The sequence below is a fragment of the Leptonotus elevatus genome, chromosome 21, assembly GCF_054856555.1.
Source record: "Leptonotus elevatus isolate MCC_2025b chromosome 21, RoL_Lele_1.0, whole genome shotgun sequence".
NCBI classification, from domain to species: Eukaryota; Metazoa; Chordata; class Actinopteri; order Syngnathiformes; family Syngnathidae; genus Leptonotus; species Leptonotus elevatus.
Genome location: NC_141259.1, coordinates 2844369 through 2871693, shown reverse-complemented (window position 1 = coordinate 2871693; position 27325 = coordinate 2844369). Strand labels below are relative to the sequence as shown.

The following is a 27325-nucleotide window of genomic DNA, read 5'->3' as shown; positions in this document are numbered from 1 at the left end:
ACTATCCAAATTCTCACAATTTCTGCTACTCAATAGGAAAGTAACATTGCTGTGAAAAGTTTGGTGCCTTTTTACAATACAATGTTTGTTAATGGTGTCTACATGGATTGCAGTGTTTACATTTGTTAATGGTGTGTACATGGACTGTACGCATTATTTGTTTGTGTTGTGTACATTGATTGCAGTCATTTTACTTGTTTATGGTGTATGTGTATGTTGCTCAACAGACAGAAATCACTTGACATTTGTTTGTGAAACCATACAAAGCCATGTCAGGGTTGGCACTGGGTCATGAAACCTTTAAGCCAATGTGTCTAAACAGTATAAAAATCTCCTAGCCACATTTGAGTGTAGCTAGCCACGACATCATGTTTTTGTGGCGGCAGTGCTGCCTATTTTGCCGCTATCTCACTACGTGCACCACTCATGCATGCACAAGGCATAGACATTGTAGCCCAACTAACAAACACACAACACTTCTGGAAAGATGGAATTTTGGGGGGGTTCTAGGCATAGCTTGATGACTAACTGCACATTGTAGTGGTAGAAATGAGCAAAGTTCTTATAAATAAAAGTGGCAACTGCGCCAAATCGCCACAGATGAAAGAAATGATGGCACTTATATGCTGTTCCTTGGTTGCATCAGCTTGCCACCGTTTTAGCCCCATGCAAAAAAAAAAGGGACAATTGAAGAGTGATCAATTTTCCCGAAATACCTCAGCAATTCTGCACTAAACTGATCTCAGTCTTTGCACTTTTTTTCTTTCAAAAGATTTAATGTATTTACAAAAAAAAAAAAAATCTCAGATGTTTTTTACAGGTTATTTAATATTTCGGAAATGTTGGATTTTTTTTTAACATTAATTGGAGTATGATTTTCATTCAATATTCTCAATACATCCAAATGTAATCTTTACTTATGTACACTTTTATTTTCCTACATTCAAGCACAAACTGCTCATAATCTTGCAGTGGCCTACAATATACAAGTGTATTTTAGAAATGAAACATCTACCTCGTTTTTAAGAACACTTGGGTCCACTTTGTTATTGTATTAAGATCCTGATCAAATAGTGGAACTTGTTGAGTGGCATTTTTTTTGTCTGTATACCCCTATATTTTGCACATGGAATTTTATCAATACATACAGTAACGTTTTGTCATGATTGTCATTATTACATTCAACTGCAGTTGCAACTGAAGACGACAATTACGTCACGTAAATCCGTGCTGAATTTATATGGTCAAATGTACGCACTTGACGACACATGAAAATAAAATTAAACGGGTTATGAAACAGTCCACGTACCTGTGATGTTCTTCTACCTTCGTGCACATTAGCCGGTCCCTCCGCGATTCCGGCCGATTTCCCGCTCGTGAAAGCGTCTGATTATCCTTCTTTTACACACTTTACCAAAAAAGTTAGCATATTCCTCCTGTCAAAGACAGGTGACATTGCCAAACCATAACGTTTTGACAAGGTTTTCGCGTCCTGATCTGTTTAAATAGTTCATCTGCCGTGTCATCATGTGAGCGGGCCCAGGGACAATTCACAGTTGTTTTACTTGTCTCGGGGGCAATATAGTTATGTTTTGGTGCAGAAACAGACAATATTCACATTTTCATGTTTCCTCCTGTTTTTGTTTTTTGCGTACGGACACTACGCCTGGTATAGCGATGTTCCCCCAAGTGCAATTTTGACAGACAAATTGGCCGTGCCAATGTGGCCTGCGTGGGGAATATTTACTTCACCACTCCCCTTTTCACCTCGTCATTGGCAAACGAGGAGCGCGCACCCTGCATGTCTTGATAGTGACTGGTATATTATTTGCGTTGGCATAAATAGTTCCACCATCAGGAAGCCATATTTTGGTGTGGATCCCATTTAACGTGCAGATCAAGGAGTGTATTTTACCATTTTGCCACTAACAATAAAGTAGTTTACTGACAACAATTTGAAATATATTTTCACTTTCCAAGTTTGGCATTGATGGAGATAACTCTTGGTCTTAACTCTTGGTCTCTTGAAAGCATTCTACCCTGGGGCCAGAGAGCCTGCGTAATCAGTGACTGTACATCCGCAAACAGTTGCTACTCATTTAGGCATTAATGTTAACAGTTTGAAGCAGTCTCTCTGCAGTTACCTGAGAGTCATTCTAGTTTAGATCTTGTATTTGTTCATGCATAGCTGTCATAAATTATAAATCAACAGGCATAGTCGCAGCATAACTTTACCACCAAACAAATGTACACACATTTTAAAATGTACATGTTCAAACTGTGACAAATGTCTTGTATTTCATAGTAGCCTACCTGAAGTTCTTATGCCTGAGCTGTCTGTCTGTACCTTTGGCATCATAAGAAAATGTCATGGCTGTTCACCACTTTGTTGGAGTAAGTTGTGAATGCTTAAAAAAGTTTGTTGGACTAAAAGAGTCGTAATGTCAAGTGACAGGACACTAAGAATGTCTGATAAGGAATGTAGACCTTAGAATGCAGCCAGACCGCACCAGAGAGAGAAACATGCACACACGTGCAGTTGCATACACATTTTTGCAAAATATAACCTTGAACCCCACATGTCCATTGAGGCCTATCAATCAATCTCATCCACTTTGGCTGATCCTAAAAAGAGAGAGTTTGGAAATAAGTCTGCTTGTCAAGAAAGACATGTGAAAGGAGTACGTTGGATATTGGTGAAGTGAAATCTGGTCCATGCGTAGTCATTTTACAATCCCGTCTTTCGTTTTCACGTTTTTTGTCTTTGCTTACTACTTTCGCTTTTGCTTCTCCATCGAATAGTCTCTTCATTTATTTTCAATTCAGGTGGCACAGACTACCTTTTAGTTGTACTTGTATATGTGCTACCATTCTATTTTTATCTGTCCTCATTATATCTGAACCCTGTGGTTATGAACAGAAGGATGCAGAAATCCCCACTGACACAACAGTATTTGTTACATGTTGAAAATGGCTGCATATGGCAAGTCAGTCGCCAAATTCAGTCTAATTTAAATTAGATTTGTTTGAGCAGCTATGCTTGTTATATAATGCAGTCGCGGAGAGCCATATTGAATGTGAGGGATGAGTCACAAAAGAAGAAATACAGAGATGAGAGGAAATTACCATAAACAGGTCTCATTTTAAAAATAGGACTTTAATATTGTAGTTAGGGCTGGGTGATGAATCAATATCTGTCGTGATAAACGGGACCAATATCAATACAAAATGAGGTCAATAAAATATTCAAAACCCCGACATTAGCATTGTGCGTGTGTCGGCAGAGGCAATAGTGTGGTGTTAAGAGTTGTGCAACAATTACAAGCAGTTAAGAGGACATTTTTATCACAAAAGCTTGTTTTGAGGGCACATGAACCGTTCTTGAATCTTGAGTCGACCCAGCAAAGTGTGCGCATGCGTGTGGCCGTGCGCCGAATGAAAGTGTGGCATGAAGTCGTTTAAATAAATGACCAGTCGACTCTTGCAATAAGATTTTATTGTCGAAATAATCGAAAAACAAAGCAATTAATGTGCTGAACGGTGTGGTTCCTTTGCAAGTTCCCAACATTGTGAAAGTACTGTTATATTGTTGTTGGGGTGGACGAACAACAACCAGCAATTACTATTTGTTGTTCGTCAACGGGGGAACAGGAGGTGGGGCAAGAAAAGCATGGTGGCTCGCCAGGCCAAATAAAAATGAAATGAGGCTTGAATTTCACGTGGTGGTCATTAACAAAAAAAGTAGTGTGTTCAACGTGCAGGGATGAATGGGCATGAGACTATGATGGTAGTTTTGAATACTATAATTTCCGGACTCCAAAGCGCACATGACTAAAATCCGCAACTGCTAAATTTAGCCATAAAAACTAATTTGGGCATACTGTATAGTAGCCGTGTCGTATTATTAGCAACAGCTCTCCACGTTATAACATGGGCTATTTGCAAAGAAAAAGGTCACACGGATGGATTTTTCCCCCAAAACTTGTATTTACCTTAAATACAGGTCAGCCATATCGCCTAGCCCTACAATTCACACTGTTTAAAAAGACGTGTATTTAATCTTTATATTGACCAGTTAGTTTACTTGACTTTCATAGTTGCATTTACCTCTTATTAAAGATTACATAATCTTATAAATTAAAATAAAATAAAAGTTCATTCCGTGTCAATTGAGACACCCACCACAGTGACACTTCTTCAATTTGCCAGATTTTTTAATTTCATTAGTGTAGGGCTGGGCGATTATAAACTGTATATTCAATATAAGGTATACATTTTGCCAAAGGTAGAGTTTTGACTTATTTTTTTGACTTTAAGGTAGTGACAGACATGTAAACTGCTATATCTACAGTATGTATTCTGTAACGTCAGCCTGTCACTAACGACTTTATAAAAAATCGAGTCTCCTATTGATTATTCCATCGATTAATCCCCCCCCCCCCCCAAGTTTGAACGTGAGAATTTTAGTGGATATAAATACTCATGTTTCCTTATCTTCTGCACACACATGCACATATTACATAAACACCAACAAAATTAGCCTATGCTAAACGATTAACAATCGCGATTAGCCCTGAATAAACTTGAATCGCTTACTTATTGTACTTTTCCTGAAAATCACTTCATAGTCCAACATATGACCAACCAATTTGATATTAAATGGTTAATGGAGTGCACTTAAATAGCACTTTATCTTCATCATATGTTTACTAAGCCTGACGTATCCGCTTGTCTCGTTTAAACATATTGAGTTGTCGAAGCCAACAATGACCTTTGATGCAACATACTAACCGCACAGAAAGGTTTTTTAAATAACGTTTTATGCTCCAGGATCCCACGCCGTCACTAGAGATAGACAAATATGTTTTTTTCAAAGCCGATACAAATTATTAATAACCGATATTTGGAGCCGATATTCATTTTCACTAAAAGGGTAAATATTGGCATTGAAATTTGAAAACATACAAACTCCAGTTCTTAATTTTTGGGGAAATTTTAAAGCATGTTTATTGAGCAACTTTTAGGGTTTGTTTTAAAAATCTAGTAGCATATTTTCAAAAGTTACATAAAAACAAACAATTGTTTTTAAAGTAAATAAAAGTATTCCAAAATTTTAAAATAACTGAAGAATTTAATTTGTACTTCTGTTTTCAAACAAAAACAAAAGGTGCAGAGAGTTCCCAGGGTCCGCAGCATCTCAGAATTTTTTAATTTTCTTAACTTAAATTAGTTCCCTGAAGTTAACACTTTTTTTTAAATAGATCTATTATTGGCCATATGATTCTTCAATATGGCCATATGATTCTTCAATATGGCCGATGCCGATATTCGTCAAAATGCTGAATATCGGCGCAGACAATTGGCCCGGCCGATAATAGCCGTCACCCAGATGTTTTTCATTGGTTCCATGCCATTTTAAATCCATAAACGTCATGAGTACACACTTATTGTAGCTTCATACTTGATAATACTACCAGTGAATGCTCATCTAGCTATTGGTATTGCAAATGGTAAGTTGGTTTCTAAGGAGTTTGTTTGTAAGGAAATGTTTTGTGTTGGTGAGGTTTCAACTGATTTATCATCATATTTGGGATCTCTACTATGTGTTTAGAGAGTCTCAAGGCACTCAAGCCTTTGGTGGTGTACAGGAGTGCTCCAAATATGGCTACAGGACAAAATAACCATTTCGGACCCTTTGCTTCAGATGACTGGTTGGTCATGTGGGCACATAATGATGGAAATGAGCTTTTCACCCCGTCAACAGTTGCCTTTCATCAACATTTGGAGCCAGCAAAAACTTTCATTATCCAACTCCTTCACTATGAAATAAGCCTTTGATACTATTTTAGCATATATATAAAAATCCTAAATCCGGAAAGTAGGTCAACTGTTGACCCACATAAATAAATACAGATTAAAACAAGGATAATATCAATTTAAAACACTAAATTCCATGTGCAACCCTTTGTACAATACCAGCAGTCCATGACACACTTGACTTACCCCCAGCGCTTCATAAGAATACACCCCCCCCCCTCCCTGTCAAAATTCCGATTAATCATCAAGCCCAGGGGTGGGCACACTCTGTTCTCAAGGGCCGGAGTCCTGCAGGTTTTGGACGTTTCCCTTCTCCGACACGGCTGATATATGATCAGCTCATCAGCAAGCTCTGCATAAGCTTGGTAACGATCCTGTTGATTGGAATCAGCAGGGAAACCTCCAAAACCTGCAGGACCCTTGAGGACCGAGTTTGCCCACCACTGATCTAGCCTTACTGCATCATAAATAAATAAAAAACACTTTTAAATGGTTAATACCTCTAAAAATAGCACACCAATGCGCTTTGTAGATTCTGATAGACAGCGCCAGAATACATAGATAATATTATAATAATAACACTTAACATGTCTGTACCTACCTTAGAGCAAAAGATGTGGGCCTCCAAATATGATCCAAAATTTAGTGTGCAATTCCCAGATCCCAAAAGTGGACGTGTCACCCAAACTTCCAAGGGCCATAACTCAAAAACCGTTTGAGCTAGGAGGCTCAAACTTTGGATTCTTTCTTTTGACATTATACGGCACTAATGGAATAAAAATTAGAAGTGGTGTCACTTCGGAGTTCTGGAGTGTTGTGTGAATTGACATGGAATGACCCAAAATCAATTATCGATATCAATTGATATGATAGACTTATATTGTGATACACTTTTCAGCTATATCACCCAGCCCTAATTGTCCACAAAACAAAAGCTATTCTTGTGCTCCTGGAATGGCTCAATTAATTCTGTACATTAAGACAAATAGTATTTTAAAAGTAGTGGTCTTAAATTATAGCTCTGTGTCCTTGAGCTCATATGAGCTATATATGTGACTGCTTCAAACTGTTAACATTAATGCCTAAATGAGTAGCAACTGTTTGCGGATGTACAGTCACTGATTACGCAGGCTCTCTGGCCCCAGGGTAGAATGCTTTCAAGAGACCAAGAGTTACTTCTTAGAAATTGATGAAGAAGAAAAAAATTAAAATGCTGTATTTTAGTACTACCTTTTGCAAGAAGACTTCAACCCCTCAAAAAGCTTTTATTTTCTCTATGGATGTACACATTCTTTTCTTTTTTTTCGCTTTTTTTTTATTCTTTCACATAGTAGCTCATAAAAAACTGTAACAAAACACACACTGTTGCTTTGTGCACTCAAGTTTTAAAAATGTGCTTACTGTAATTATTTTTGTCTAATTGTAACAAGTGATTGATTGGTTTGTAATTCCTAACCCCCTGATTAAATTATGTAATTGCTCTCTAAATAGTCAGTGTAAGGTTAAATCCACACTCCAACCATCAAATGCAGTTATTCTATGACCTTTCGATGCAGGCAATTCGTTAAAGGTCAAATCTCCATTCAGTAGGGTCTGTTAATGTTACGAACACCATCTGCCACTCAGGAATGTTAACTCATTCACATACTGTACCTACATTGATTAAACCTTTTTAGTTTGTCAGTCTTTTAGTGTTCGGAAACATTTGGAGAAAGTTTGGAAGTTATTGAGATGTTTAGTCTAATGATGAGCGGTCATAATAAGCTATTAATGTGGTGCATGCCCAAGCCCTTCAATAAAATCATTGAAAGTATTTATCTGACAGTATCCTCTATTATGCAATACCTTAGTTCTACTGTTTTGATCTTAAATTCCTGTTTTCCTCGTGAAGAGGTGGAAAGCTTGTTTCACGCATGTGCAATGAGAAATCAAGATGTCAGTTCCAAGAGGTTGTTTCTGTACGTGCACCTTTTGAATGGCAAAAAAGATGGCAGTAAAGCAGCATTGACAACGTGCATGCGCATAATTGGCTTACTTGGCTTGTTCTCCAGTAAACAGTCAGTAGTTGAGAAGAGGGCCGGCAAACGCCGGATTTTTACCCTGGATGAGAACCATCGCCGTCGGGGTAAATTGTATTTATTTATTTTATTTATTCTTTGGAAGGCCATATCTCACAAATCCTTCTCGACGAGACCTTTCCAACGGTGTATGGCCCGTCGCTTCGCAGCCTTGCGTCCCGGAGATAGAGCGCCGTCAAATGCCAGATTTTATGGCCGAGGAGGCTCCAGCGTTCTCGGCCGTGCTCCAGCCATGCCCAGGAATGCTCCAGTGAGAATATAATTTCAAGTGGTCGTCCTACTGAAGTAGCCTAATCAACACCATCAATTTCGTCCCTCGCATTCAAGCAAGGACGTATGAGAAAAATAAATGCCCTGGCGCGCGCAAGCATATTTGTTGCTACAGCATGCCCACTCTAAAAGGTCACCGCTCGCCACTGGTTTAGTCATACATTATGTTTTATAATGTGCTTGTTGCGTCCTACGGTAATGGTTTTGAAATACAGAACAAGTTTTGTGAATAAGCATTCAAAAATGTGATTCTTAGTCCTCGAGCTAGAGCAAAAGTTACAGCTGTGTTGTTTAAAGTATTTTAGGGAGGAGCTAAACGAACAGTTCTCCATGCTAATATTTAATTTATGTATGTATAATCATGCCTTTTAAAGCACCTTGCAGTATACTGTAAGATATTCCAAAAGTTCACAAGTTTAAAATTCATATTTTTTCCACAAATTTATAGCCATTACATTTCTGAATTTCAACTTTCTGTGTTCTGTCAAGTCAACACTACTTGTGTCTTGTCATCAGCTTAGAGCAAATCATCATTTTAACAAAGTTGAGAGATAACACTGTGCCATGCTGCTGACACAGCACTCTGCATCACTTGCTTCCTGTCCAATGGAGCAATAGCACATACTTTCTTCACTCTGGGCCGGAAAGATAGTTTGCTTCTCCATGGAGACAAAGAGGACTGGTGGTATGAAATTAGTCTACAAGTGTGATAGTTGTAGCGCAATGAACTATGGAGTCATCGGATTAAACAAGGTTGATTATTCAAATGGTAAACAATATGGCAAGATTCACAGAAACAATTGCTGTAATTATACACTGAGAAGCTGCTGGCTAGTATGTACAATGGGAAACGTTTCAAACGTAACAGTAGCACAATGACACTATTTGCATGCTTATGCTAAAAAAAAAATAACATTTTGGACTGACAATGAGTGCAACTACAAACGGCTTAGATGAACAACCATTGTTCAAGTGTCCTTATAGATGTGTGTGCGCCTACTAAATAAGGAGGCATTGTGAGCAGCTGTGTGACGTTGCCGCAATCATTACCCATCATGCATCTGATTTATGCAATAACATCACTTTGTCCGTGCCTGTTACACCAGTCCGCTAAGGTTAAATCGAGGCAACTGGTCTTTTCAATAAAGAAGAGTCCAATTGCCTCAAATCAACCTTTGCAAATTACCAAGACCAGGATGAATGGCAATCTACACAAACTGTCTTACTAGTTGCTAGTAAGTGTGCAGAAACATAGATGTGGAGTAGTGATTTGAAGTGTTTCAATAATCCTTGAGGTAAAATACAGACACCAACACCTGAAACTAAAGTTCTCTTGAGACATTTTGTCTGTTTTACACTCAAGATAACATGTATCCTAGCCAAAATAATTTTCTGCACATTAATGCATTGTGGGGAAGGAATAATATAATTTGGCAATCAATGATAATTTGAGCATTGGCAGCGTAATGCTCTTAACCAAAGCAATATACTATAAAATTATAAATTAATTTTGAATTTTTGGGGAGAAAAATAACATTTCTTGACCCAGAACTGCAATCCCAATGCAATGTTGTTGGTTATAAATTGTGCAAAATGGCTACTCAGGTTTAACTACAGCCCGAGCTCTCTGTACTCCTCCCATTGTAATTGAAGTAAGTAGCTACAAGACTTAAACATCCTTAAACTGGATAATCCGTCCAAAATTGCAAATAAAATAAAAATCCTCAATTCGTTTGCTGATACCGAGACAACAGCGGAGTCATCCTCGGCGCCAGAATCAACATTGAACTCAGCTGAGACAATTAAGCTGATTGAAGCCGCAATGGAGAGGTATTTTTTCCAAGTCGAAAGAAACTGCCACAGAAAAATTTATTTGATTGAACGTTTTGACTCCCTTCAATCAAATATTCCATCCCCCAAGTAAGAAAGCAGACCCCTCCGAGCGGATAATGACGCTTTGGAAAAGCACACACAAAAAATTTGGAGCACTCATTTAGGTTACAGTCAAAGTCATTAACAGCCATTGAAGAAAAATTAGCTGACCCGGAAGATAGCAGGAGATACATTTGTGTTCATCTGAGAGAAAAGATTGCCCAAAAGGTGCACACTATCTGAAAAAAAAAGTGATCATACAAACATCGCCACGAGCGCTTTGTTTCTATGAGGGCAGGCTTGTTGTGCCTCTTGTAACTGAGTCGTATGTCTGTTGTTTCTGCCATGTTTCATGAGTCACTTTGAAAACGTTGCCTTTGTGTGGGCAGGACTGCAGAGACTTTGTATGTGGTTTGATTGGTGTAATTGAGTCATATGTCACTACTGGTTACGTCGGATTGGTAAAACAGTCACGTGACAAGACTATGACGTAGGTTATTGCTCATCCTTCTTGTAGCTACATGCTATCTGCTGCACGTCCACACTACTGTGGACTTCTTACTGATATTTGTTTCTTTTACTTCCTTTTGATGGTTGTCAAATACTTTAAGTGTATTAGCACCACCTTCTTAAGCATAGATACAGTATCAATGGCTATGAAAAAGGCCACCGGCGGTAACATAGCCACCACATATCTCCCTGCATTGCCTTTGATGGGAATGTCGCCCCTGCCAACATGGCCGCAATGTACACACTTCTGTTAGCATGCCTGAATCTACTGTACATATCTGAGACAAAAGCGGCACAACCCTGTAATACATGTGTACCAGTTACTCTCCTTTGATTAACCCATTAAGGCCTAAAGCGCCTGGCAAAACATGTCTCTAAATGGGTGACTTATGAGTCCCTGCCCACAAAAAAAACCCTTAAGTTTTCCTGGAAATTCAACAATATTAAAAATAATTGATATCTCAGCTCCTGAAGCAGATAGAATCATAATTCCAAAAACATTTCAGAGCTTACATCTTACATGTGGCGTTAACACAAAGTTTATTAATATAAACCTTCAAAATTTATTTTACGACAAATGTCGTATCTGCTGGTATATTTACCTTCATAACTGGAGCGCAGTTGTAAAAATCTCGGGGAAATGAGTGGTAATTATTTGTCGTCCATTCCGTTACAAAGCCGTCAACCTTTTCAACATCCTCATTGTCTACAAACATATTCCTTAACAATATGTCACTGTTTGACTGGTTGCACTGATTAGAATTCCTCCCGCGCCATCGTCAATCACGTCATTTATTTCATAACTCCCGCAAATCTGCGTAAGCCATAAATGCTCGAATACAATTCCAGGACATGCTACGAGGCCCACGTCACCCTCGCGTGTATATCTTGATGCATTTCATCGGCCAAGAATTGATCAAAACAAATCAGAATTACTTATTCGCTCTCCCGAATTTAAAGGAAGAAGAGCACTAGAGTGCTCCCGGCTTTAAAGGAAGAAATGTGTTTGCATGCTCCTGGCCTTAATGGGTTAAGCCACAGCACCAATAAGGGTTTTGACAATTACTGTACAAAAGGGAGGTTTTTTTTGGGGTGGACTGCGCATTATTTTCTATTCATTAAATCCAGAGTTCGTTGAATGGAGGTTCTACTGTTGTATTAGTCGGGCCCTTACGATTGAATCATTTTAGAATCGACTGCAGAGTCAACTTTCTACCGGTAGAGGGTGCTAATAGACCGTGACAAAGTCATGAGTGTTTTACCTAAGAGTACAGTGGACCTTTATGTGGCCTGAAAATGTTTCTGGTGATGGTGTGCAATGCCTCAAGGCAAAAATTTTGCTTTGACATATTTTTCTGGTCGACTTTTTCCCCCAGCCCTAATTAAAAAGATTTCCCTGTATTGCATACAGTATAAAAAATATATATTTTATATTAAGCCTGCTTCACATAAGAGCAAATGCAGTTTATCATTGCTGTCTGTATAAATCCTCTTTTTTTATATATATATATACTGTATTGTGAGACTAGCTACGTATACTCACCATTAAAATGACATGGCAGTTCTGGCAAGAATTGAAACCACCTTTTCCCAGAGGTGGGCACTTTCGTCAATCGTCATCCTTTCGGCGAGCTCATAGTGACGCGAAGCCTCAAAAATACACGGACTGTCCTTGTGCTTTAGATTAAAATGTGGAAGCACTGCGAAAAGTGGCCATCATCATTAATGGGAATTGATAATTGAAGGGAGTGCCCACCTCTGCCTTTTCCCCTACAGATGCCCTTCAGGTCTATATGTTACATCATGAAGAGCTCATCTGTAAATGGATTGTGTTGTGAAATATGCTGACACTGGTGGGCTTTGCAGAACAAAGCTTTGTAAATTAGCACTAAAATCTTATCGGGTTGCAATTGATCGGGTTACAAAAGTGACATAAGATGATTTCTGCAGCAAGGTTCAGAAATGGAACATATCAATGGTATTTATACACTGATTTACATTATAATGTATGCAATAATTGCAATCTTGAAGGTTCTAATCTTATCGCTGGCCTCCCCTTTGTTTTTTTTCTTGCAGATAAATGAGTTGAGCCATGTTCAGATTCCCATTATGCTCATGCCTGATGACTTCAAGGCCTATTCGAAGATTAAAGTGGACAACCATCTATTCAATAAGTAAGATCTTTTTGTGTGTGTATATCCTGTTTGCATTGTCAATTTTTGTAGTTGACCAAAAAGTGTATTTCCTAACCTTGTGGGGTGTTTTTTTGTTTTGTTTTTTTGCCTTGTACTGTATAGAGAAAACATGCCTAGCCATTTCAAGTTCAAGGAGTACTGCCCCCTGGTGTTCCGAAACCTCAGGGAGAGGTTTGGCATCGATGATCAGGATTTCTTGGTACGAAAATCTTTGCTAAATGTCGAATGTATTCATTTCAGTTGACACACACAACAAACTCCTTGCTCCTTTTAACAACTGTTAAACTGTCATTTATCTTTAATATATTGAATTATGCTAAACCATCTTGTCAAATGGGAATACTGATTCCTGAAAATCACAAATATCTGTAACTATTAAAAGAAATGTTTTCAGGAGAAGTAGCATTTATTTTTGTTGAGCCCACTGAGTCCACTCTCTTTCACTCTGACAACCCCCACTGCTCATGCTGCAGTGAGTTAGCAGAGCTTGGAGGTCATTGTGTCCCAGCCCAGTGCAGCTGTCCATCTTACATGTTTATACTGTATTAGTGTTTAACCTGCTTTAAGTGGGCAGGTGGGAGTGTTAAAGATGCTAGCAAGTGCAAAGGGATGCAATGACTTTAGCAGCATAGAATTACCTTTCCAATTAAAGCACTAATCTACCTTTTCAGTTTACACCTTTTTTTTTTCCTTCATTACAACCAGTTGTTAGAAGCTGCTTATTTTTTCTTACTGCAAACCCATTCAAACTAACATCTTGGTTTGGTAGAACTGAATTATGTGTCAGCCTTTTCATGCATTTTAAGAAGCAATCTATTTTCGGTCCTGCTGTGAAGCACATGTTATGGCATATGCCTCAAAGGTTATTCCTCCACAGCAAAATATGCCTTGAGTTTTGAAGGGGGTAGAGGCAACCAAGGGCATCGACATCACAGATTCTTGAAGAATGAGGCATAGAGACAGGATGATGGGATCATGTTACTTTGAGACTTTTCCAAAGTCTGGACAGCAGCTGCTTGTGTCTGTGCATAGGTTTGGTCAGGCACAGTGTGTGGGGTCAGAACCCCACATGGTTATACGGGCTTCTTGAATAAGTAGTAAAAAGTAATAAGTTAAAGCAATACGCCATTTATTAAAAACTAACCAGCTATTCTGTGAAATGGTTCATTTAAACTCTTGCCTGAAAAAATGTGTCAATTTATGTTGAGCGATTATGATTTTAATAGTACTTTTTTAGGGATATTTTTGCATTAGTTACAGTAGTGGCCATTTTGGGACAATCACATGATCATCGTGACGTATCGCGTGATGTAAACATAAGAATAAAATATGATGAATTTTCTTTTCCTTCCTCACAGAACTCCCTGACTCGTAGTGCTCCCTTGAACAGTGAGGCCCAGGGACGAAGCGGGGCCCGTTTCCATACCTCATATGACAAGCGCTACGTCATCAAGACCATCAGCAGTGAAGATGTTGCGGAAATGCACAACATTTTGAAGAAGTACCATCAGGTGACATAAGCATAGTAACAACATGAAACTGTCATACTTTAATTTTGCTACAATGTCCTTTTGATTCAAAATGCCTTGTATTATGTTCTTTTGATATATGTATTACTCATTTTGCAGTTTATTGTGGAGTGCCATGGCAACACGCTGCTGCCTCAGTTTTTGGGGATGTACCGACTCACCGTGGACGGGGACGCAACTTACATGATTGTTACACGCAACGTCTTCTCGTACCGCCTTTCTGTCTTCAAAAAATATGATCTCAAGGTACAAGGCGAGACCAGAAAAATACAGTAATACTAGTAACATACTGTAATAGCATTCATATTTTGATTTGCTTCCAGGGTTCCACTGTGGCACGAGAGGCCAGTGACAAGGAGAAGGTACAGTGGTTTGTCATTTAATATTCAGGACAATTTAGCCCGTTACTGGATATAATTAACAGCATTTTGACAAACTTAGTCTTTATGCTAAAATCATTTAATACTCAAAAAATGGATACAGTTAGTGGCATGTTTGTCTATTTTTTTTAATAATCATTCCCTGTTCCTCTGCTATAAATTCATCAATCCGCTATGACCCATGTACAATATGTTGTGGGCGGTACAGAGCAGAAATAAGGAAATAAGCAAAATAAAATATGTCTTGATTAAGAATTCCCTTGTATGTCTTCAAGAAAGAATAATTCTATCTTTTTGAAAGACTAAAATGATCTCTCTTAAAAGACATTGGTTTCATTAGAGAAGAAGTGATGCAGCAAAGCCTGTAATTCCATAGATTTTTAGTGCCCAACGCAGTTTTGAGCAGTTTCAATAATACTGTCATCACCCAAACAGCCAAACTATCTCCAATTGGATGTATGCGTTTGCTTTCGGTGACGCTGATAGTCAAAATATTTATTACCTTAGTTAGGATATATTTCATTGCCCCATTCCAATCTTGTCCCCTGCATGCTTTGTATGTTCCTTAGTTTGCTTGAACCTCTCTAACCTTGCTTCTGCTACTCCATTACTCCCCCTGCTTGCTCTGTGTGGGTGAAAGATTTGCGTGCGTGTGTGTATGTACGTGTGCACGCGTGCGTTTAACTTTTCAGTTTTATTGAGAATACTAATGTGCATTTAATGTGATATTGTTGCTTTTTATCAGTTGTTTTATCAATTTTGTTTTTGAAAAGTCACTCATTAAAATCTTTCCTAATAAACAATATTTGTGAGTTTGAAACAGTGTTTGACCTTGTGAATGAAGGAAACAACATTGACAATTGTAAACTCTTTGACTTTGGGGTGCTTTTTTGTATGGCCTATCCACTCAGCGACCATATTTCTCTATTAATACCACTTGCACTGGAGATTTTTGTTGGAACATGAAAATACATGAACCATGAAAAAAAATGTTCCATTATGTCACACGTTTGCAGTGGTTTAGTTGGCGGTATATCCCGAAGATTTGTCTTGGCTAGAAAAGTTCACTATATGAACCTAATGAATCCTGGCATTATCATCTTGAAATATGCACACAGAAATATTTTCAGCCTAACTTAAGATTTATGTAAAAAAATTCCATTTACTTTTTTTTCTCTTTTTTTTTTTTTTAGATAATTTTAACACAAACCTACCAAATAAAGCTTATTTGATACATATTCATTAGTCTAATAAAGCCTATTTATTTGAAATGCATAATCCTCAAGTTAGTATTAATAAAGTATAATTATTCTAAATTAATAATAATGAGTGTATTTATTTAAAATACATACAGTATATTGTCTGAATTGCTAATATACTGATATGTGAAAAACACTTATGTCCTTTTTTTCCATTTTTTACGTTATGTTTTTGGGATGGAACTTAATGCAGACATCCCAAAAACGTTAACATTTTTTTTTAAAGTAATTGTACTTTATTAATACGAAATACATAAACCTGAGGATTATGCATTTCAAATAAATAAGCTTTATTAGACTAATTAATATATATATTATAAAGTGTATTTGGTAGGTTTGTGTTAAAATTATCACAAAAAAAAAATAATAATAAAGGAAATGGGAATTTGTCATGTAAAAAACAAAATACATAAGTGTTTCTGTGAGGTTGCATGTTGTGCAAGACCTGACCACCTCAAGACAGCCTAGATAAAAAGAGGCCCCACATGGCTGTCTCAGTCCTGATGCATTTCGACAATTTGAAAGATTTTGTCCTTGATGAACTGTCTGGTTTCCCTAAATAATTATCAGTTCTAAAACATCTTCTTTTCACCTCTTTTTCTGCTTCGTCCACCATTTGATTTTCGCGGCATCTGTTTTATTGTACAATTGTGATGTTTGTCGCCATCGGACACACATCTGATTTATATCCACCCCTGAAATAGGCTTGAGTCTGATTTGAAAAAAACTGAATTGTACGGATCACATTGCATGAGCAAAATTTTTTATAATTTTTTAATCGGAATTGACGAGCAGTATGAACATAGACTTTGAACTTGATGATAGGTGTTGATATAGCTGTTCTCTCCATATGATGGTGCATATGAAAATGCTCTTTTTGCCAGTTTTTGCACCAGTAATCTCCCTAGTTCCCCTGCTTGATGCAGACCAATTTTGATTATTCTTGAATAGAACATCTTTTCTGCATCTTTCCACATTTAGTAAGCGTTACTTGTTAAAATATATTAATTGCCGCAGCTGTTATCCTACAGGAGGAGGGTCTTACCGACAGAGTTTGCTCAATTAAAATCCCAGTCGGGATCGTATTCTGGTAAAGGCTGTGCATATGAGAACCACCTTTTCTGACTCAGAAGGGTTTGGACTTTCCATTTGGGTTTACGGTGGCTTAATTGTCATGCATCTTGGAGGGGGTTTGATATGCAGTGAGGTGTGTCAGACCTCGGGGACTCCCTCAGTTAAATTTAGCCTTGTCAGTGTCAATTCTGGGTCTAAGCCAAGTAAGAATTCAACTTTTTTTTCTTTTTCTTTTTTCTTCTTTTTTTTACCACAACTAGTGCTTAATGCACCTAGCAGAACACATCGCTGCAGCTCTGTGGGAATTTAGTATTTGTTTTACCCTTTAATGTAATCTACTTATATTATACATTAATTGCCATTTGGATCACAGTGTTCATTCTCACTCATACCAGTCCAAGCCATAAAAGGCTGCATGTCCACCCAGGTGGAGGGTTAAACTGTATTGGTATGTGTACTTTACTAATGATGCAACAGCTGCTACAGTGGTGGTTTTGTGTAGAACGGGTTTCAAACTGGAGTTTCCACACAAAAAATCCATTTGTAGTTTCAACTAATTGCACTGGTCTGCATCAAAAAGAAGACAAGACAAGAATTAAAAAAATAAATAAAATCTTTTATTCACATTGAATACATTGGTACCATTCATTTTGCCCCATATGCTTCAGTTTTTCTGTTACGCTATGTGTGCTTAAAATAGATACTTCACTCATTTTCAGCAGTAAAAAGTTAAGATTTTGTCCGTCATGAATTTGATAATGTCATTATGTTTCATGTTTCACATACAATTTAACACCTTGAAAAAGGCATTTGCCACTTGCTGTCAACTGAAAATGAAAGCAAGTGGTGAGGGCTCAGATTAACATGCAATCACGTCTTTCCTAACGTTTACAAGTTGAGCCGTGATTGGCCTCAACACACATTATGTCATTTTCAGTCAACATCAAGTGGCAAATGCCTTTTTAAAGGTTTTAATTGTACATGAGAAATTATATCAAATTAATGATAGACAAAATAATATATTTGTATTGCTGAAAATTGCAGAATTACTAAAGTATCCTCCTTCCCAAAACAATACCTCAACTGCCAAGAGATTTATACAAGATATTTTATGTGTTAGACCACTCTTAGAGGAGATTTCACCTCACTTTGCTGCAAGGATATTTGTAATTTTTTGGGGGGGAATAATTTTTCCTGCCAGCCAGTGGCTTTGAAACATGTGAATGTTTATCAGGAGCTTTTAAGGACCAGCTAAAGGTAAGCTTATCCTTTCTGGTTTGTAGATTCAATAAGGCTCAGTGTCCAATCTGTGATATGCATCCTAGACTTTCTGAGGCTAAATTGGGAGTTTAAGGCATATTTTAGTGGGCAAGCATTCTTGGTTTAAATTGTGGCTACTGGAATGTGAACATTTTCTCAGCTTTGTTTCGACAAAATAACTATTATATTTTTAAAAATGTAAAATTTACACACACAAAAATGGGAGCATATATAGAGAACTAATGAGATATTTGGATTCTACTTCTGAAACGGCCCTAGAAACTGTTGTTGGCTACTTTGTTTCTGCGTTTTTTTATGCAGACAAGTGGTATACTATCTTACATGTCTTTTAATACTCTAAAAACAATATGACATTATTTGATGGTGGTTAATACACTAAAGCACTCTTGACTATGAGTGACAGTGTAAACATCAAGCGAATCTTCAGTAATCGTGTGTCGAGAACTTTTCAGGTGTGGACACATACACACAACATTGCTATTGTGAATGTGCAGCAAGTGAAAGATGGAAAAATTGTTTGTTCAGAAGGTGCAGTATGTGTTTTAAAATGGCTTCAAATACTCATACAACAAGCATGGCAGGGTTCTTTTCTGACTGCATGACTTTGCCTTTCATGCATGCATCTGCATGATATATAAAGTTCTTCTGCATCTTTTTAGAGATACGTTCGATCTAACACATTCCAGTGTGAACACAAGACCCATTCCGTTCCACATTGTTGTTGTTTTTCAACCCATACTGTATGTCACATCTACCAGTAGTTTTTACTGAACTTGTCCATGATTTAGGAAAGGCGGGGTAGGTAAAGGTATCATTATAGCATTTTGTTAGTGTCAATTATAACTTAAAATATATATATATTTTTTTTTTTAAAGAGTCCTGCCAACCTGTCTCCTTTCTTGTTCAGCTTTTGACAGAGACCGATTTCAACAAAACTGACATGGGTGCAGGTAGAGCAGGGTAATGCAGACTTCCAACACATTCAGTAGAAGGAAACAGACAAAAATTGAAGTGATTATAGGTATATAGAGATAAATGGAATGTGATGGAATTTGACCGAGCCAGTTCAATAGTCCAGTTAAGTAATTTTCCGCATAATGCCCTCTTCCAACCCTCCTCCAATTTTGAAAGAAAATGCTCTTTTACATTTGAAATACTTTGCCTTTACTTCCAACTTCCTCCCTCCCCTTCCTCTCTCCTTTCTTCTCTCCTTTTCCTCTTACCCTGACCGCCCGCCCCTTCCTCGCTCCCCCTTTTTCTAGCAGCCGCCCCCACCAGAGGATGTGCCCCTGCGGCCCAAATCTGGTAACGTTCAGCAAAGGCTGCAAACACTGCGGATCGCTACGCGCTTTTACTGCGCCATGAAACACGTAAGAGATGTAAGACAACCAGGGCTCATATACCAGGCATGATCTATTGTAGTTATTTTTCTTTCCCACCAAGATTCCTTTCTCCTTGCAGGAAGTACTGTTTTTTTAAAGGTCATACATTGTACACTCTACAGCCAACCTTTTTCCAATTTCTCAGCAAGATCATTCAATCAACTTGCTCATGGAAGAGCAAACAGTTTGAAGTGTGCGTGAATCGGGAGGTCAAACTATGGTGGTAGATTGTGAATAAAATAATTGTAAAATATAGATCGTACATTACAGGAAATCAGAAATGCATCACTGTCTGTTTTCGAGAGTCATAGAGACGATGCTAGGATGGAGAGAATGTGCCTTAAAAGCATTTGAGCACTGATGAGATTTACTGTCTCGCTGCCCCTCTGTTGGCAAGCCACTTTGTTTTTGGGGGGGGATTGGCACTCCACAAGTAGCTGCCTTCAGTACTGTAGTTAAAAGGATGTCCAAGAGATGACTCAGATTAGACACTTTTTTTTTCTTCCAAGTACAGCATGTGCAGTTCATCTGACCCAAATACAGTGCGACTCCAGACTGGATTCTGTATGTCCTCTACCTCCTCAGGATTTACAGCACTGTTTACCAGTTTGATTATACGGAAGAGGATTAGAGCCCGTGAAGAGAGAAAAAAAAAGTTTGGCAGGATTCTCACTTTATTCTCAGAATTCTGACTTTAAAGTGAGAATTCTGACTTTAATGTGAGAATTCTTATTTTAATCTCAGATTTCTGATTTTAAAGTGAGAATAATAAGTAGCATTAATAAAGTCAGAATTCTGAGATTAAAATCAAAAGTCAGAATTCTGAGAATAAAGTCAGAATTCTGAAAGTAAAAGTGAGAAATCTGACTTTAAAGTCAGAATCCTGCCAACCTCTTTTCCCTTTACTGGCCCTAATCCTCTTCTGTATGATGAAATGTTTTGTTTTGTTTTGTTTTTGTTTTTTTTTGGGGTTAAATGGTGCTTATATTCAAAGTATTTATTCCACCTTTTCATCTGCCACTTGTGTGTCAGTACTACAAACAGTATCAGCTCCAGCTGACATTTGAGGCTCAGACTTCAAACTAAAATTAGACGTATTGATAATGTGCTAGAAGGCCAAACTATCCAGCCATTGTTTTATTGCTTATTTTAGGTCCATGTCTGTTTATGTGTTCAGTTGTCCTATTTTGGGGATGTTTTCTATGATGTTCTGTGTAAAGGTGTAGTCTATAATTGTGTGTATGTATGTGTGTGATGTCTGAGCTCTTTCTACTGCTTTAAAGTTGTCTGTTGCTGCTCTTTTTCTGCTGCCATAGAAACGCTGTAGTAGCCAAACTGCTGCTGACCCCCCTCTTGTGACCTCATTTCCTGCTCTCGTTATCCTAAACATTAGGCCCCATTCTCGCTGAACACTTCTCCCTCAGGACTGCTGCCAGGATGAGCAAATCTTGATTTAGAATTACATGTATCCATTATTTAGGCACTTAAATAGTGGTTATTTATCTTAAGAGTTAGGTTTAAAACAAACTGTCATACTGAGGCGTTTCTTGGCTTTGAGGTTTAATATGCAAAACAGTGTATAGATCTACCAGATGCTTCAAAAATATGTTCAAAGAACTGTATGTCTAAAATGCATAGAGCAGTTCTTCATATTTACTTGAAAAAGAAAAGAATGAAAGAAAATCGGATCACTTGTGAACACTGCATCAGATGGGTCTGTACATTCCTTTGCGCATGCCGCATGCATTTGATGACACAATTGAGTTGATGTGTGGCTTGCAGAGGTTGACCTTGGTTTGGACAGACAGACGGGCATGGCTCACAAACCACTGCTTCAAAAGCCTCAATTATATTGCTACTGGGTGTTTCAACATGCAGAAGATGAGCTTTCAAATTGCTTCTTGACATATTTCAAAGACAAATGTTCCTTTTGAAATACCCAAGTAGATGATGGAATGACATTGATGCTATTCTACATAGACTGTGCTGTTTTTCATACACTGGGGAAAACGGAACGCAATACTGATGCTAGTGTCATTGTTTGTAATGACTGATTTGAAAAGAAATGCAATAAGTAAAAATGTTGCCCGATTATTGTCTTGTATAATTAGATTACCATGTATCTATGTCACTTGAAAATAACACTTTGCATAGCACCAGCATTCTGGCATATGTTTTGCCCAGTTCTCTCCAATTCCTGACTCTGATTGTTGTCAACCGTGTCCACTAATCTCCCACGCTAATGGCTAGGCTAAGGAGCTGCCTACCTACAAGGACAATGACTTCATCAACGATGGCCAGAAGATCTGCATCAACGACGAGAACAAAAAAATGTTTTTGGAGAAGCTTCGGAAAGATGTGGAGGTACGTCTTCCACATGCATTATGTCAGTAAACCAGGAACTTGTTTTCATGCCTAAAACACACTGTACACCAAGCGGCAGGACTGAACAAATTGAAAGTTTGTGTTTTTTTTGTTGTTTTGTTTTGTTCTTTGTCTTTGACTTGCGAGCTTGACTTGAGATAAAGCACTGTTTGGTGAATGCAACTCACTTGCCAATAAGTAGCAGTCTGACAAATAGTGAATAATTCATCAAAACAGAAGCTTCAAACTGTTTAATGCCACTTAGTTGAATTTTATTGTCAAAATGAAAATGAAACGATAATTACATATTGTGTATTTTAAACAGCTACATAGCTCTTCCTCGCAAGAATCTAAAAAACGCCCATTTACATGCCAGTGGTTAGCATTGATAGTCGCCACGCAATATAACCCTTTAAGCCACGGGTGTCCAAACTTTTTCCAAAAGGGCCAGAGACAGAAAAATTTAAAAATCCAATGGCCACTATGACTTTCTTCAATTTGTATGTGAGTTTCAACAAACTATGGTAATCAATATTGTGATATATTCGCAAATCTAACTTTGATTAAGAAAATTTTTATTTTTTGTATATGCTCTGCGGACTGCTTAAAATTGGACGGTGGGCCGCAAATGGTTTGGACGACACGACTTTAAAGTGGAAGTCAACCTTAAACGTTTCTTGACAATAATATGTTATATTTTACCTCACTAGTCTAAACATGACACTTGCTGTCGACTGAAGATGACATCACAGTTGCTCAGGGCTCAGGTAACAACCAATCACGGCTCAACTTGTAAACGTTAGGAAAGACGTGATTGCATGTTAATCTGAGCCCTCACCACTTGCTGTCATCTTCAGTCGCCAGCAAGTGGCAAAATGGCCGCCCCTGAGATCGACAAAATGGCTGGATTTTGTTTCATAACTCCTATTCCACCAGCGCAATATTAGCAGAAATACCATATTGTAGGACTGCATAGAGCATATTATTGTCCCCCCCAAAAATGGGGGTTGACTTCCCCTTTAAGCATTAGACGTTGGAATATAAACGATGGAGCAGCATGTTTAGACATATAACTATTTTGGGGGGTAGGGGTGTGCACACCCCTTGTAGTGTCGCTTGATGTACAACAGGCTTTAATAGACCTTACAAGCTCTTATTTTGAGAATAAGATCATCTTCTTAGTTCTCCCAACTTAATCCCTCATGCCACCCCTTTTCCACCATCCTCAGTTCCTGGCACAGTTGAAGCTGATGGACTATAGTCTGCTGGTGGGGATCCACGACGTGGAACGAGCCGAGCAGGAAGAGGTGGAGAGCGAGGACAACGAGGCCGAGGAGGAGGGTGGGGAGAGCGACGGAGGGGCCATTGGGACCCCCCCTGACAGTCCCAGCAACACCCTGGACAGCACAAAGCCCCTCTCCCCGGGAGAGTTTGATCCCACCATTGACGTCTATGCCATTAAAAGCAGTGAAAGTGAGGCCACAATGTCTGAACTGGAGCTCCCCCTGGTGGACGTGTGCTCACAAAAACTTCTTCTTTTTTTTTGTCCTGTAGGTGCTCCCAGGAAAGAGGTTTACTTCATGGCCATCATTGACATCCTGCAACATTATGATGCCAAGAAGAAGGCCGCCCATGCCGCAAAGACGGTCAAACATGGCGTAAGAAATTTACTGAAATGTTTAGCAAAAGAAAGACAATCCAAAGTGAAAAATTATTTTCTATTATTTTCTTCTGTCTGTAGGCTGGAGCCGAAATCTCGACAGTGAACCCTGAGCAGTACTCCAAGAGGTTTCATGACTTCATCACCACGATTCTGTCATAGCCCCCACAAGCGACAGGAGCTGCTTCGGCTCGGGGGGGGGGGGGTTATCGGGTGGAGAAAAACCTGATGGAGAGAATGAAGGTGCTGTGATGTCTTTGTATGACTTTCCATCTTAGTGGGGTGCCACAACCCTGCAGCAGCTAAAAAAACATCCTTCGTTTACATTCAACATGTCCTTCAGTTTCTTGGACGAGGCAGTTGTCAAAAGCAAGTGTTTGTTTTTTCTTTTAAACGTGTAATTAGTCCTTTGTCGTGTCGTGTCATTTTGGCGGAAATTAGGCTTTGAAATTGCGTTTTTTTGTGTTTGTGTCGGACCTCGGTTGGAGGTCAGTTTGGGTGAGGGCCGTAGAAAGTAGGAAACAAAAGTCTTCCAGTAGGTCATTGAGGCCGCCCACCACTCACCAACTGCCACATCGGGTTCTTCGTGTTAGTTGATCTGGTTGCTGTGTGCTCTTGCCATATGTCGATACGGAGCTTCTCCTCGTCCCGTGCACTCGCTTGTGTCATTTTAGTTGTGATGCCGACTGAATACGTTATAAACGCGGTGATATGATGCTCGACATTAAAAAAGTCGCCATCTTTCCGGGAATCAACAGCAGCCATGAACAGGCTCTTGCCATCAGCACCTTATGTTTAAAAAAAAAAAAAAAAAACTGAATTTTTGCACTTTTTTGTCGTTACAGTCCATGACAAGCATTTGAGCCTATTTTATCAATAATGTGTGGAAAAGTTGCAGGGACTTAACCTCCGTTTGGAGACCAACCAGAAAAGTATTAGACAGGGACAAGTGGTGGAAAACACGATAACACAATCGTCTTTTAAGATTAGCACATCACTCCCCCTCCTCGCCACGCACATTTCCACATTATTCACGTTTGACTTGAAGACATTTGTCACAACAGAATAGAATCTTGATCTCAAAATGATTCATCTTGACATGAGCTGCATCCAGAGGGGAAAAAATGTTACTGCGATATTTGACACATTTTGTTTACAGTGCAGCTTCAAAAGAGGAACCTTGCCCAGTCACTAGTTGCGAGATGAACTTTGACTTCCTGCATTTTAGCGGCACATGCCGGATGACTGATCTGGGTGTGTCTTTTTAAATATGGTGAAGACAGTTGCAGCCCCCTCCTCCCCACCCACGCATATTTGTTACCATGAGTTTCGTTAACTTTGGTTGATGACTTTCCAGGAAAGTGTTTTTGGGAGATGATGGAGTAGCATGTTTTCATGTTTTGCGTTGGAGGGTTTTTATATATTTTGCACACAAGAAAAGTAACCAAATGTTACGAACAACAACCCCAATTATTTGATCTTAAGAAGGGAAATGCAATATACGTGCGTGTGTGTGTTGAAGTGCGAAAAGTGCTTGTGCGCGTGACGTGTAGTACTTCTGTTTAACTCAAGCAAGTAACATCGTCCTCTTTGACCCGTGCAAAGTTTCCATCACAATATGTTTGTGTAGATATCAGATTATATTCACATTTATATTTTTACATTGGATTTTAGTCATGAATAGTTGTATTGAAAAAATACAATAAAAAAACGAGTCACCCTTGGGGATGGATGACATTGCTGTGGTAAATGAAGAATAATTATGCTTGAATTTCTAAAATGATGTGCTTTAAAAAAAAAAAAAAAATCATGAAAAAATTGCATGTCTCAGGACTAAGTTTCCTTTTCTCTAGTCAGTGTTGTTGTCTGTTCAGGTTATTTTTGTGTCCCTATACTTTTCATGTATGAGCTGTTTTACGTCATATAATCCCCCCACCATGCTTTAACTGTTTTCATTGTTACACTGTGCAAGATGTGTGCCTTTATACTCCGGAAATTATTTAATTTTATATTTTGTAATCTTTTTTTAAATAAATGTCAAATGTTATTTTGATAATAGGATGTTTACTTTGCCATGTATTACAGCCCTGTATCCACATCCATAACAATTCTCTGTTTAGACGTTCATGTTTTGAATTGTAAAACCATTTGAATGACGGTGTTCAACCAACTAAAACAAGCTGTGTTCACATTTGAGATGGTGGTTAACGGTGACGTATTCATAATTGCGATTGTCTCCTTTCAGTGCTTGCCCTGTCTTTTGTGTGCATGTGTGTGGATGTGATTCTGACTGGCAGCTTTGCTCTTCTCGGGAGGCTGCTAGCCATCACTCATGTATCTCTGTTGTGTGTGTGTGTGTGTGTGTGTGTGTGTGTTGTGTTGTTTCACACACTTGACTTCTATTTTCATGCTCCACGTGTTGTGTGGATGTGTGCACAAATTTTGAGTTTTAAAAACCACCCTGTCAGCGTTTATCCATAAGATTGTTGTTGAATGGTGTACTTTCTCTGCAGAAAGGTAAAATGGTGGAAGAATCGCCTTTAATTCTGCTCTTAGCCCTGGAGGCTATCTTTTAAACGTGAGTGAGTTAAGTGGAGACAGCAGTGCATGCTAGGTAGCTGTCATTTCATGTAGTTCATTTTACCGGTAGTTATTTTAACAGTTAACAGAATGAGGGCAATGCCACACTTGAGCAGAGTGCTGCTCCGCCTTCAAATGCACTTTTTTGGGTCTTTGCTTGTGAATGCTCTCTAGCTGCCTCTGACAACTTGCCAAAAGCATTTTTCAACAAACCAAATGACGTGAGCTCGAAGGGCATTGTGATGTTTCAAATGTCTCTTTTGTCTGATTTACAGAATGTGAGAGGAAAGAAGGCACTTGGTGTTTATGTAAATCTTTAAATGGCACAAATTTTAATTAAGGTCAGGCAAGAGAGAGACTGAAAATGTCCCTTTTGGCTTCAATATTAAAAAAATTTAGGGCTGAAAACATCAGTGCCCAAAGAATTTCAACCATCCTTACCCGAAACAAGGACAGCAGGCCCAGGCAATAGAGTACACGTCAATTTGTTCAAGCATTGTGTGTGTATGTGACCGTGTGTGTCTGTGTGTGAATGTGATTTGTGCTGTCTATGGTTTGTGAAAGTTCAGTGGCATCATGCCCCCTCAAAAGATGTTTATTGTTCTTAACATTTAATGAAGATAATCCGCATTCCATAAGAATTCACTCAAACCAATTAAAGCACTTGTTCTGCTTGACTAAAACTGTAGGTTCTGTTTTTGAGTCATGTTTATTTCACCAACCTTGAACACATGAAAATAAAACATCAATATTAGTCTGGTGCTCATTTATCATTCAGCCTACATTGCTTGATCAGAGAATAGTTGTAAAAAAAAAACATTCAAGAAAGTATTTGGGATATTTATCATCTGATTATTTTTATGTAGCCAATTTCATTGTCATTGTAGAGTTTAACATATGTTAAACGTGCAATACTATACGCTCAGGTCCACACATTTTTTTTTAATTCAATAAACAATAGAATAGAATAAGTAATGTACGAAAAGCTACTCTTTTGACGTTTTAAACATTTGGAAGGTCTTCTGGTATTTGACTAACCCGTAAAATGTTCACCAAATGGCTGACACCCAAAGC

At 38.4% G+C, this 27325-nt stretch overlaps 1 protein-coding gene across 5 annotated transcripts in view; it reads left to right on the top strand.

Moving 5' to 3' along the window:
• Positions 1-26939, top strand: part of pip4k2aa (phosphatidylinositol-5-phosphate 4-kinase, type II, alpha a) — a 32487-nt gene extending 5548 nt beyond the window's left edge. Inside the window, exons 2-11 of one of the 5 annotated variants that reach the window (XM_086065655.1) lie at positions 12624-12721; positions 12845-12941; positions 14101-14253; positions 14371-14517; positions 14595-14633; positions 19531-19635; positions 21898-22011; positions 23241-23484; positions 23566-23669; positions 23753-26939. In XM_086065655.1, coding sequence (XP_085921781.1) covers positions 12624-12721; positions 12845-12941; positions 14101-14253; positions 14371-14517; positions 14595-14633; positions 19531-19635; positions 21898-22011; positions 23241-23484; positions 23566-23669; positions 23753-23833 — 1182 coding nt within the window. In that variant the 3' untranslated portion in view covers positions 23834-26939. Of the gene's footprint in view, positions 1-12623; positions 12722-12844; positions 12942-14100; positions 14254-14370; positions 14518-14594; positions 14634-19527; positions 19645-21897; positions 22012-23240; positions 23485-23565; positions 23670-23752 lie in introns of all 5 variants that reach the window. The other 4 variants (XM_086065654.1, XM_086065653.1, XM_086065652.1 and 1 more) reach the window with 4 other exon arrangements.
• The last annotated feature ends 386 nt before the right edge of the window (positions 26940-27325 follow it).